This window comes from Pelodiscus sinensis, chromosome 1, assembly GCF_049634645.1.
Source record: "Pelodiscus sinensis isolate JC-2024 chromosome 1, ASM4963464v1, whole genome shotgun sequence".
Taxonomy (NCBI): domain Eukaryota; kingdom Metazoa; phylum Chordata; order Testudines; family Trionychidae; genus Pelodiscus; species Pelodiscus sinensis.
In genome coordinates this window covers 173,442,738-173,456,124 of record NC_134711.1, presented here as the reverse complement: position 1 = coordinate 173,456,124, position 13,387 = coordinate 173,442,738, and the positions used below count along the sequence as shown (strand labels likewise).

The 13,387-nt window shown below is 47.0% G+C and overlaps 1 protein-coding gene across 2 annotated transcripts in view; it reads right to left on the bottom strand.

Annotated features, from left to right (window-relative positions):
• The window catches only part of CXADR (CXADR cell adhesion molecule), a 60,457-nt gene extending 53,180 nt beyond the window's left edge, over positions 1 to 7,277 (bottom strand). Inside the window, exon 1 of one of the 2 annotated variants that reach the window (XM_075909991.1) lies at positions 7,048 to 7,277. In XM_075909991.1, coding sequence (XP_075766106.1) covers positions 7,048 to 7,102 — 55 coding nt within the window. In that variant the 5' untranslated portion in view covers positions 7,103 to 7,277. The remainder of the gene's footprint in view (positions 1 to 7,047) is intronic. The other variant, XM_075909984.1, reaches the window with a different exon arrangement.
• Between the last annotated feature and the right edge of the window lie 6,110 nt (positions 7,278 to 13,387).

Below are 13,387 nucleotides of genomic sequence, written 5' to 3'. Positions count from 1 at the left end.
TCCTGAAATGCCAGGTCTGTCACAACACCAGGACTTTTCCCCCTGCTGCCTGCCTGTGCGGGGGGGGGGGGGGGGGGGGGGGGAGGGAGTAGGAATCCTGGGACTGCATACCAGCTCCAACTTCTCAGGAAGCACTCGGCTGTCGTGGAGAGCAGAGGAAGAGCGCACGCTTCCTGAGAAGTTGGAGCTGGCCTGCAGTCCTGAGACTCCTACACACATACACACCCTGCACAGGCAGGCAGCAAGGGGGAAGGAAGTCCCTGGCAGAGTGAGACCCCGGGCATTTCAGGAAGTGCACTAGCTGTTTAGAGAAGGGGAAGAGCATCCCGGGTGCTTCCTGAAACCTGGGATCCCCAGGTACTGGCCCCAGCTATCTATAACCCCTCCCCCTGGCCAGACTCCTCCCCCCCCCCCACAAGCACCCTGTCCACTGCCCCCACCAGCAAAGTTGGGGCCACATTAGGGAGGTTTGGGGGGGGGGGGGTTGGAGGGGTTGTTTTTTTGCATCTCACTTGTGGCCCCAACTGACTTTTCTGTGGGTCAGTGACCCCTAACTCAGAACTGGTTCCCTGCCCCTCTCATAAATAAACACAACACTGAAACATTTTGTGTTTGACATAATATTTTATTCAAAAATGGGGGCTTGGCTGGGGCAAGGCTTCATCTGACCACAGCATCATAACACTCTTGCACTCCCCAGACCACAAACCTGAGTCTATCACACACTGGAACCCCTTGTCCTGAGCCTCTCATCCCCAAACTCCTGCACCCCCACATCCCCAGTCTTCTGCCACAACACTCCTGCACCATCCACACACTGCAAATCTGTGTCCTGAACCCATCATACTCCCAGCCTCCCTGCCCCGAGCCCCTCGTGAACCCCAGCCCAAACTCCTGTACCCTCACAGCCACAAGCCTGCAGCTTGCTCAGCACCTCAACCCTCCACCTGACCCCAACACTCTCCAGCCTGGAGCCCCATCCCTGAGCCAACATCCTCTTCTCTACTTTCTCCTGCACTCAAATTCCCTCCCAGAACTTGCACACCTCACCCCTTCCCAGTGCTTTTTTTGTGAGCCACAATAGCAGTGGAGAAAGTGTGAAGAGCCAGGGCAAAGTTGTTGAGCTAACAACAACAACAACAACAAAAACCCAAAAAACAAAAACAAAAAGGCAGGGCTGTGAAGACCAGGGAAAAGTTAATAAAAAAAAATACAGCTTTTTTTTTTTTTTGGGGGGGGGGGGGGGCACTCAACAACTTTGCCCCAGCTCTTCACGCTGTCTCCACTACTATTGTGGCTCTTTGTCTGCAATGGGTTGGCCACTCCTGTGATAAGTACTTGCTTATTGGATAGTCTGTCAACTAGTTCATTTCCCCGCTTGCTGCCTCTATGATAGAGGGAGCAAAAGGGAGGGAGGGGGAGGAGATACTTCAAAGCAGCAGTGCCCACACAACTGAGCCAGGGATCAGCTGTGTAGCACTGCTGGTTTAAAACCCCAAGGCAGCATTTCAAAGGGGCAGCCGCAGCACATGTGGTGTTGCCCCCATTGAAACCCGGTGACCCCGGGTTCTGGGGAAATCCATGCAGAACCTGGGGTCAGCTGCAGAGTCCCCAGTTGACCCTGGGCTTCATGGCGCTGCCACTTTAAAACACCACCTTGGCATTTGAAAGGGGGCAACGCTGCAGAGCTGATCACAGAATTAGCTGTGTGGCCGCAAGTGGCACCCAGGGTCAACTGGGGACTCTTCTACATGTTAAAGCAGGCACCTGCGCACAGCCAGGAGTCAGCAGGACTTCCTGATGGCTCTGGGCTGTATGCAGAGCTCTGCACTCCTACATTTCAAAGGGGGAATGCGGAAGTGCCTATTGACTAGTTGAGTAGTCGATGGAAATTCCATCGACTACTCAATTAACCACAATTTAACATCCTTAACACAGAAGCAGCAGGGGGGGGCTCAAACTCCTGGGGGGCTGCTCCTCTGATACAGAGGCAAGAGCACAGGGTGGCAGAGGGCTCCTTGGGAGTGGGGCCGAATTGCACTGGCTGCCGCTCCCACCCCTGGGAAATACAGAAGTCGTGTAACTGGCAATATTTTGTGTGGTTACATGACTATTCAATTGTTCAATAGCTAACATTCCTAGTGGGCAACAGGCTCACTCTTGCACCCACTGTAATGAAAAATTTCAAGGACAGACTTTAGAAGAGATACATTGTAGAAAACAAACTAATTTGTTATCAAGAAAGAGGTCTGTCCAACACAATAGGCATGATTTATATACAAGGCCAAAGTTTGTTTTTAAGCACCCAGAGGCAGGAGGTACAGCACACTGGACTCAGTTTGATGGCATCAGCAAGTGAAATGTACTCACTTGGTCAGTTTCGACAATGTAAGGATAACTCAAATCTAGTGATAACCAATTAGCACTTTCTTGGGAAAATGAAGCAACAGTGGAAATCACTTACAGTTGATTAATTGGTGAGTATGCTGCAGGGGCAAAAATAATTTCTTCTCCATCCCCAACCCATTGAAGGAAACATGTTCACCTGTCTAACAATCAAAAGGGGATTAAAAAAAACTTTAATTTCCAAAATTCCGATCTATTAAAATCTCATTTTTATCTGCAGTGTTGTTCTGTATCAGTCCCAGAAATTTAAAGACGACAGGTGAGGAAAAAAAAAATGTTTAGACCAACTTCTCTTGAGACCTGAAAAAGAGCTCTGTGTAGCTCAATCTTATTTCTCTCACCAACAGAAGTCAGGCTGATTAAAAAAAAAAAAGATATTGGGTTACTTACCCAGTCTTTCTAGTATCCCATTTTAAACATTAAGCTCTGTGAGGAAGTTCTAGGCAAAGCAAAAATCCTAACCCTCCCCCAGCCCACCATTTCTATTTCAGCAATTGAGAGAGGCAGGCACTTGGCTCCCCTTCACTTTTTACACTGATACTGCCTAGTAGAATCTCTGACTGCAAGAGTTTTCTGTTTAAAAGCTATGTTTACAGTCACTGTAGCTTATTGCCACTTTTAGCCTCCTCCTTTGGAGACTTCATCTCATTATTGTTTGGTTCCTAAGGATGTTAAATTGCGTTTATTCAGCTAATCGAGTAGTTGATGGAATTTCAGAGTCCTGCACTTGGGATGGAAGTGCCAAGCATTGTTACAGGCTGGGGATCAACTAGCTAAGTAGTAGTTCTGCAGAAAAGGACCTGGGGGTTACAGTGGATGAGAAGCTGGATATGAGTCAACAGTGTGCCCTTGTAGCCAAGAAGGCTAATGGCATATTAGGTTTCATTAAAAGGAGCAGATCCAGAGATGTCATTATTCCCCTTTACTAGGCTCTGGTGAGGCCACATGTGGAGTACTGTGTCCAGTTCTGCTCCCCCCACTATAAAAAGGATGTGGACGCATTGATTAGGGGGCTGCAGCACATGACCTATGAGGAGAGGCTGAGGGAGTTGGGTCTGTTTAGTCTGCAGAAGCGAAGAGTGAGGGGGGATTTGACAGCAGCTTTCAACGTCCTGAAGGGAGGTTCCAAAGAGGATGGAGAAAGGCTGTTCTCAGTAGTGACAGATGGCAGAACAAGGAGCAATGATCTCAAGTTGCGGTGGGAGAGGTCCAGGATGGATATTAGGAAAACTATTTCATTAGGAGAGTGGTGAAGCACTGGAATGGGTTACCTAGGGAAGTAGTGGAGTCTCCATCCCTAGCGGTGTTTAAGTCTCAGCTTGACAAAGCCCTTGCTGGGTTGATTTAGTTGGGATTGATCCTGCCTAGAGCAGGGGACTGGACTCAATGACCTTCTGAGGTCTTTTCCAGCTCTATGATTCTACTCGATAAGGGGATAACTGCAGAGCAGCAACAAGAGTTAAGCTCCCGACCACCTGGCTCTTACTACATTTAAAAAGCAGAAGCATGGCATCTGTCTCCCCTGCTCTTCCTCCACCCCCATGGATCCAATGCTTGGGGGAACCAGCTTTTATGCCGGCTCTCCCCAGCACCAGCTCCTGCTCCCCCATTGCTGCTTTGGATAGCCCCCTAGTAGTTTTTTAATTCCATGGTCACACTAGGGATGTAAAAATTCGATTAACTGGTTAATCGAATAGTCAATATGAGGCACTGCCATTTTGAAGCACCCCCTACCTCCCTTGCTGCCTTTTTCTGATAAAGACAGCAAGGTGGAAGGGAGTAGTTAACTAGCATTTCAACTATCCAGTAAGTATTTGCTTATCAAATAGTCCTTCACATCCCTAGGTGTCACACTTTTTTCTCCATGCATGTTTAATTCAGTATTCAGGATAGGCAGTGTTCTAGAAATTAATCAGGACTGCATAGAAAATGTAAGACTTCTGCATCACTTGTTCCAGAGAAGTTGGAATGAGTGAATAAAGCTAACTGTGTCCTGGAAAAAGCATTTGAATGCCATCCTGGAGAACTGACTTCTATCCCCACATTTCCCACTGGATTTCTATCTGATCCTGGACAAACCACTTAAACCAGGAATAGTTAAGAGGCAGACCACAGGACAAATCCACAGTGCTAGACACTTCTGAAATTATCATCATCATTACAGTGTGAAAATTGCTTCTCTGGTGTCTGGACCTTGACAAAAAAATAATTGACTCCCCCAACTTAAATCAGTTTATAATCAGATAGTCATTAATTGCTTAATTTTTCAAATGCCCAATCTGACAGAAAAGCTGGCCATTCAGTTATAATGGAAATCAATACAGCTCTGTTATGGACACATAACATGTTAAATACTCGGGGGGAGGGGGGGAATCAGTCCCCTGGAGCTTCAAATTGAGAACCCAAATAAGGTTTTCTATGTCTTAATCTTTTTATGCACCAGATCCTCATCTGTAAAATTACCATAGAATACCTCAGCGAAGTGTTATGAAAATAAATGCATCCTATATGAAGCAGACCGATATTACAATGATGAGCGCTGTAAGAAAAGCTCAGAAGAAAATGAAATCAGAAGAAAATGAAATTCAAAGCAGAGCAGAAAGGATGTATAATAAGTTAGACATGGAGAGACAAATCAAATAGCAAGGATAAAACAAAATGTTGAATAGCTGGAGTTAACAGAATTCATAATGTGCACAGGATGTGGCAAGAGACCTTTAATTACATGACTACATGCTATCTTAACATGTCCTGAATGGTTTGAAATGGGCTGAGGGCTGAATTATGAATGTGCAGCATTTAATTGTTATTTCCTAATTTTGAGTGAATGACTTTGCAACCTTAATATTCTTTAATATTTTCATGTAATATTTATATTTTAGTTCAACGTAGAGGTTACAGACACTACTGCAAGTTACATATAAAGGTGATCTGAAAACTAATTTTCAATACTGGATCCAAAACCATGCATCTCCTCAACTTAATACATGAATACTTTAAAATTAAATCAGTGCCATAACTGGAAAAAGATTAAGAAAACCTATGGGTCAAAACACTGAAAATAAACATTTTAAATACTGTTCCTTTAAAACAACAAATTATTTTTTATAAAACAATATTACTAATTGGAAGATGGCAAATACAAAAGGCTAAAAATTACCTTATTTATGAAATTAAGGACAGTACACCAAATACTGCAGAATTCGAAATTCGAGCAATTTGAAAGCAACAGTGATGTTGCTTTAATGATACTCCTCATATCTTTCAATACAGACCTGAACTATAAATTGTATTTTCTAAAATTCAAATTAAGATTAACACATTGTTATTTCCATCATATAAGATATCAACATGATGTGCTAACCACAAAAATGATAGTGTTGATATATGCCTTAATGATCTGCACAGAGAAAATAATGTTGTATTTTTCTATATGCAGAATTTTCCCCTGAATCAAGTGTTTTATATTATATATAAAATTTGTGATTACAATTCACAGTGGGTAGAACTGTACCCAAAAAATGGGGGAAAACAAAGAAGTTTCTAAATCTACAAATGAACATCTAAATTACCAAAGGCACTTATTATAAGTACATGAAAAAAATTAAATGGACGATTCCAAATAATTGTGCACTGTCACACAAGAGATTAATTTGGAGATTCTCCTAAAACAAATGTTGATCCCATGAGTAATTCCCAACACAGCTAGGGCATCAACAATGGCATTAACATTTCAACAGGAAACAGAGTCATCTTAACACTGCTGAAAAGCATTTTTTCTAACTTTTAACCTCCCCAGATGTTTTATAGTCTCTTGTGTTACATCGAAATTGATGCAAAATTGTAAGAAATATTGAAAGCTTTGAAAAAAGGAAACGTTTCAACAGATAACTCCAGCAGTTTCCTAAAATTAAGTGGCATTAACACATCACTTTGATAAACTTTTATCACAGGACTGAAAATAAGTCGGTGTTTTAGGCAAACGTCACCGAACACTTTTTCTGGGAAAACAAACCAGGCTTTTTGCAGTTTACAGATACCTGTAATGGCTATCATTTGTAAAATAACTACAAATACATTAAAAGTATTGAACTATGCCGATCCATCTTTTGTCAGCCAAAAGGGTGTCAAAACAAAAGGCTGTTTTATGAACACTTCGCACAATGCCTGCTCCGTTTGATTAATTAAAATCTTGCTCTTGCGCCCTACACCGCGCCCTGACCAAAGCACTCCCCGCTATTGTACTCCCTTGGCTTTGACTTCCCACCCTAGGCAATTATTCCACAGGGGTGCTGCGAGTTTCTCCTTTCAATCCCCGTTTCCTACAAACCGCAGGTGACGGAGCCGCGTTTGTGGCCGGACCCACCGAAAGTCCAAAGACCCACTCGCGCCACGCGAGCCCTTTGTACCAGGCGGGAGAAGCGCCGGGCTGGGTGCGGGCTGCGCTCGGATCTCGCACCCAACCCCGCACCGGCCGGGTCTCGGCGAGCCCGCCAAGGGAGGTGGGGGGAGGACGCCGGAACAAAAACCGCCCCGGGGGGAGCCTGGAAGCGGAGAGGCGCCCGGGGCAACAGCCCCCCCCTCCCGCCGGAGCAGCCCCCAAGCCCCCCGAGCACTGGCCGGGCCGGGCCGGGCTCTCACCTGCGCAGCAGAGCAGGAGGCTCCCGAGCAGCGCGGCCAGCGGCGGCAGCTCCATGGCGCGGGGCAGCGCCTCAGCGTCCTCACACGGCGGCTCCCAACGGACACTCCCAGCAGGTGAACGGGCCCGTCACTTCCGGCCGGGCACAGCCCCGCGGGCGCCGCGCACACACCGCGCAGGCACCGCCCCCCGCCCGCGACAGGCAGAGAGACGGACACACCCGCACACCTCCCCCGCCCCCCCCCGCCGGGACACGCGCACCGCCTCCTTGCCGCCCCCCGACACCCACACGCGCCGCGCGGGACACACGCACACCCCGCGCAAAGGCAGCTGCCGCTCCCCGCCTCCCGAGCGGAGACACAAAGAGCCGCCGAGGCACCGATTAGCTGCCCCGATGCTCCCGTCCCTCCCCCTGCGCGCAGCTACCGGCCCCTCCGCTTACAGCCAACGAGCGCCAGTCACCGAGCTGCGCCCAGAGACCCCCTAGCTACAGCCCGGACAGCTACACCCTCTCCTGCCCGGCAGGGGCGCCCTCCGCCTCCCAGCGCAGCTGCAGCTGCATCCCAGCGCCTTCAGCTAATTCTCCAACGACTGCTCTAGTTTTACCTCTTCACTAGACTAAACGCCTTCTTCCCTCGTCTCTTCCCGGTCACTCGCGCCTCTGGCCCTGGGTGACTCCCACTGGAGTTACTCTCAGATGGTGTCAGTAGCAGTGTTTCTTCCCCACCTTCCCGAAAAGGTTTGCACCATTGCAGCATCAGTTCAGGTCCATGGACAATTAGCAGTGGTGAGAGAACTAGTGTAGGAAGGACTACTGTGCTTACCCAGTGGCACCTAACATATTCTTTGAACAGGGTTAGGCAATAGGGTGGTTGAATCGTTTGAGCCCTATACATAGTAAATTGTCATCATTGGCATTAGTGGAACAGTACTGGTAGGGGATTTTTGCCAAAATGCCTTCTTTGTCTACAGGGGTAAAAATGGAGGTCATAACAAACACCTCCGGTAATAACTGAAGAAGCTGTAGTCTAGGCCAGTCAAAGGTATACTTATCCATGTCACAGAACTCTTTTTACCACTGGTGATGAATTCTGGGTCCCGTTTTTGTCAGTTTAGATAATGCCTTATATGACAATTATTACCCAGTACTTTGAAGAGAAACTGAACAACAAACATACCTTTATAGTCAGCATTTCCTAACTTTCAGACATCACCAATCCCATAAAGATATGTTGGTATGTATTTTCCATATATAGACCAATCTCATATTTTCTCTCTGAATTATTTACGTTAGTTAATAGGAAATCTGAAAATCAGAACAAACAAAGGTAAAGTTTCTGTGAAAGAGTACAGTGTGTGTTTCCTCTATAATATACATCATCGGGACTGAACACAAAATGGCAGAGGCAACCAGTGGAAAATAAGCTTTGTATGACATAGATGTAACCCTTCTGCCAGGCAGCACCAGCAGCAGCCAGGACCAGGTTCAATATCTAGGGCTACGTCCTAGATTGCATCCCTTTTTTGTAAAAGGGATGCAAATTAGACGTATCGCAATTGCTAATGAAGCAGGGATTTAAATCTCCCCTGCTTCATTAGCATAAAAATGGCTGCCACTTTTTTTCGGCATGGAGCTTTGCCGGAAAAAAGCGCCAGTCTAGACGCAGATCTTTCAGAAAATAAAGCCTTTTCCGAAAGATCCCTTTTCCCTTTTTTTAAGGGATTTTTATTAATTTTGGAAAACACCACAGAGTCCATAGAAAACACCACAAACAGAGTTCATAACCAAAACCTCGAGTAAACATCAAGTTGGGTAATGTCCCTTTCCTCTCTGCCTCTCAAGTAATGTAGATGTCCCCTTCATTTACCAAACCCTTTTCTGCACCCCACTCAGTCACTGCCCTTGGTCAGGGCAGACCAGAGTTCAGAGATGCCTCTGCAGTTACCTCCCCACCTGAGTGGGGTGGGGAGATGTAGAAGACATCTCATACACTCCACTGATCACTTGCCATCCACCCACTCACTGCTCTCTGGCACCGCTCTGCTGGCCTTTCATCGCCCTCACTGCCGTCACTCTCTTGGTCACCCCTCAATGCTGCCACTCTGCTGGCCACTCCTCACGCCTCTCCAGCTAGCTAGCCCTGCTAGCTGCTCATTGCATCTTCTGCTGGCTTGTGCTGGATATGGCTGTGTGCCAAACTTAGTGATTTCAACGTACAGTCCAGCCACAAGAGACTCCAGCTTCCACTGGAGTACATGTACATGCAAAACAGACTCTTTATGGAGACTTTCTCTAACTCTATAATTGGAATAATGGGAAGAAGCAGGTTAAACCAGTCTTGCAGCTCATGCCTGGAGGGCATGAAGCGTACTGACTCCTTCCCCAGCTTAATCTACAGGGCCCTGAAAGAGCAGTCTTTGTCCATCCAAATGTATTTTCACTGACAGGGTCTCCTTCAAACTGAGTTAAAAACAGTCTGACTTTTCTACATTGTGTATTCCCACAATAACTGCAAACACTGGTGGTCATATTTTACAATTCCTGCATTTACAGTACTGTTAACACAGTTAACACAATTTCTTAACAGATGAATTGATTACAATGGACAAAACACCATTCTAACAATTGAATATCTAGCAGGCCTAAGCAACTTGAGTGAAGTGTATTTACATAACCACAGCCAGGATTTCTTTCCCAGTCCATCTGGCTGTAATGGAAGTATTGATTCAGACCCTCCTTCCGTAGACAACAAGAAGACCATATATATAGTAGTAGTTTTCAACCAGGGGCTCGGGCCCTTGGAGAGAGACGGGATAAGAGCAGGTTTCAGAGGATCCAAAGAGCAGGGCTGGCATCAGACTTGCTGGGGCCCAAGGCAAAAAGCCAAAGCCCCACACGCTGGGGTTGAAGTCAAAGCCTTTGCAACTTAGCTTAACAGGGACCCCGTGGTGCATGAGGTCCCTAGGTAATTCATAGAATCATAGAATAATAGGACTGGAAGGGACCTCGAGAGGTCATCGAGTCCAGCCCCCCGCCCTCAAGGCAGGATCAAGCTCCGTCTACACCATCCCTGACAGATGTCTATCTAACCTGTTCTTAAATATCTCCAGAGAGGGAGATTCCACCATCCCCCTTGGCAATTTATTCCAATATTTGACCACCCTGACAGTTAGGAATTTTTTCCTAATGTCCAATCTAAACCTCCCCTGCTGCACTTTAAGCCCATTACTCCTTGTCCTGTCCTCAGAAACCAAGAGGAACAAATTTTCGCCTTCCTCCTTGTGACACCCTTTTAGATATTTGAAAACCGCTATCATGTCCCCCCTTAATCTTCTTTTTTCCAAACTAAACAAGCCCAGTTCATGAAGCCTGGCTTCATAGGTCATGTTCTCTAGACCTTTAATCATTCTTGTCGCTCTTCTCTGTACCCTTTCCAATTTCTCCACATCTTTCTTGAAATGTGGCGCCCAGAACTGGACACAGTACTCCAGCTGAGGCCTAACTAGTGCAGAATAGAGCGGCAGAATGACTTCACGAGTTGACTTCACGACTTCACGATACCCTGCTTGATACCCCCTAATGCTAACCCTGACTTTTATATGCAGAAAAACAGTAGTTACCACACAGATGACCCGTGGAGTTTTGTTGGGGGAGAGGGTCTCAGAAAAAGATGGAGAACCTTTTATATAAATTACAAGATAGAGTGGGGTGGTGTTGACTCAATCATACTCCAGTGGTCTAAGCATCATTCTAAAACATATATATAAACTGCTTTAATGTACATTGATATTTAATTCTGATTTAACTGTATCCGTTTAGCTAAAGTAGCATAAAGGTCAAGGATGCATATATTCTGGTATAAAGGTACTTCTACTGCACTAGTTTATTTGCATACAGCCAACAGGAAGAAGAAACAGATAGATCAGTAGAAACACCTTTATACAGTGCTAGTTTAACTGTGTTCACAATAGCGGCTGTAGCAGTATAATTATTTCTGGATGCGAAAATCTGTTCCCTGAATTAAATAGTTATGCTAGCATAAAATTCATATGTAGATCAGGCTTTAGACATCCAGGAGCTATAGGTTTGAATTCTGGCAGGAGTTCAGCTAAATATATTCACCCACCTTCATAAAATACTTCCAACATATTATACAATTTGTTGTGTGTGAATCTCTCCCCTTGGCTGGAAATGGTAAACAGAAGCCAATGAGAGCTGTAAGGCTCAATGGCTATGGACCCTTTAGATAAACCAAGAAGCATGGTCCTGCTATGTAAATCATGGCATTGAGGTTGCCTTTGGAATGATCCATGAAATTGCCATTTCTACAGGGGTAATGATTTATGAATGTCCACTGATATATTTTGAAATGGTTGGTTGCTGTAAATAAAGCTGTGGCTTTTATCTTCCAAGGGTGAGTCTCTGTGTTCTTGATAATGTTATAAAGGTTTAAGCGGAGGTAACTCATTTTCTGTAGGCTTTGTCTACCCTTAAAAACGTGAAGCACAGTCCCAGTAGTACTTTAACGTGGCAGTGTGGCCACAGCAGGAGCACTGGGAAAGAGAACTTTCCCAGCACTCTAGAACAGTGTTTCCCAATTTTATTTGGCCGAGGAACCCTTTTCAGCTTTTCAGAATTTCAAGGAACCCCTAGGTTTGTCAAGGAAAAAAAAAAGGGAGGGGAGCAGGAGGAGAGAGGGACCCACCAATTCATGAAAATCACATTCCTTCCCCGAGACACCCCTCCCCCCACCTCCCTTCCGTGAGGCCTCATCTGCTCTGTTCCCCTCCTCTCCATCACTTGCTATCCCCAGCCCTTATACCTGTCTCAACCTAGTGAGAGTAAGGTGTGGGGTGGGAATGAGGGATTTGGATGTGGGAAGGAGTGAGAAGTACAAGCTCTAGGAGGGAATTTGGATGCAGGAGAAGGGGCTGTTGGCTCGGGGAGGAGGCTCTAGGCTGGGGAGTGTTGGGCTCAGGCAGAAGGTTGGGGTGCTGACCAAGCCAGGGCTTGTGGATGTGAGGGTTTGGGAGTTTGGGCTGGATATGTGAGGGACTCAGGGAAAGAAGGTTGTGAGTATGATGGGCTCAGGACACAGATTTGTGATGTGTGGATGGTGGAGGAATGTTGTAGCAGAAGACTGAGGATGTGGGGATGCAGGAGTCTGGGGATGTAAGAGGCTCAGGACAGGGGGTTCCAGTGTATGATAGGCTCAGATTTGGGGTCAGGTGGTGCAGGAGTGTTATGATGCTGCAGTGAAATGGGGGTTTGGTCCCAATTGGGGGCTTGTTGGCCAGGCTTCATTTTTAAATAAAATATTATGTCAAACTCAAAAGGTTTTAGCATTGTCTTTATATATGAGAGGGGTGAGGAACCTGTTTTGAGTCAAAGGTCACTGACCCACAGAAAAGTCAGTTGGGGCCACACAAGTGAGATGCAAAAAACAAAAAAAAGCTCCTCCAAAAAACCCCCAAGCCTCACTAATGTGGTTCCAAATGTGCTGGTGGGGGTAGGGGACAGAGTGCTAGTGGGTGCTCTTCTCACTGTCCTCAGCCCTCCTGCAACCTCCCCCCCTGCACCTGCCCTTCTCTCCTCCAGTAGCCCCATTCTGATCATGTGAGCTACCCCTCCTCACCACCTCTTCTAACACCTCCCTCTACAAACCTGCCCTGCGTCTCTCTTCTGGTGCTGGTCCCTCCCCTGCAGGTATCTGCCCTTCTGCTTCACCCCCAGAATCCCTTGACACCTGCATCTTCCCTTACCCCTGCACCCTCCTGGTGCCTTCCCCTTCCCTTAATTCTCCTGCCCCCTTTTTTCCTGATGCCCACCCCTCACCACCCTCTGCCCCCATTCCCCTCATGCCCCGTGCCCTCACACATGACTTGCTCCATCCCGGCCTTCCTCATGCTCACCCCTTCTTTCAAGCCTTCTCCCAGCACCTCCCCTCACCCCTCTAGCCCCCAATGCCCTTATCCTGTCCCCTCCCAGCATCACCCTGTCTCCCTCCCACTGACACCTCCCCTCCTGCCCTTTTCCTCATTGTCTGCACTTGGCCCCCTGGCATTTGTCTCTCCTCCACCCCTGTCCATTTGGTGCCTTCCCCTTCCCCTCTGCCTCCGCACAAGCACCTTCCTCTCCCAGCCCTTCCCCTTTCCCTCTGCACAATCCCCTCCCTTTCCCTCTCCCTCTCCCGTACCTTCTGCCTTCCACTTTGCGGGGCCGGACTCTGTGCTCTGTCCCCGGACTCCGAACCCGCAACTCAGCCATGCGGCGCTATACAGCACCCAGCAGGTTTAATATCCCGGGCCATGATGTTACGTCACATCCAGGTGTCTCCCCAT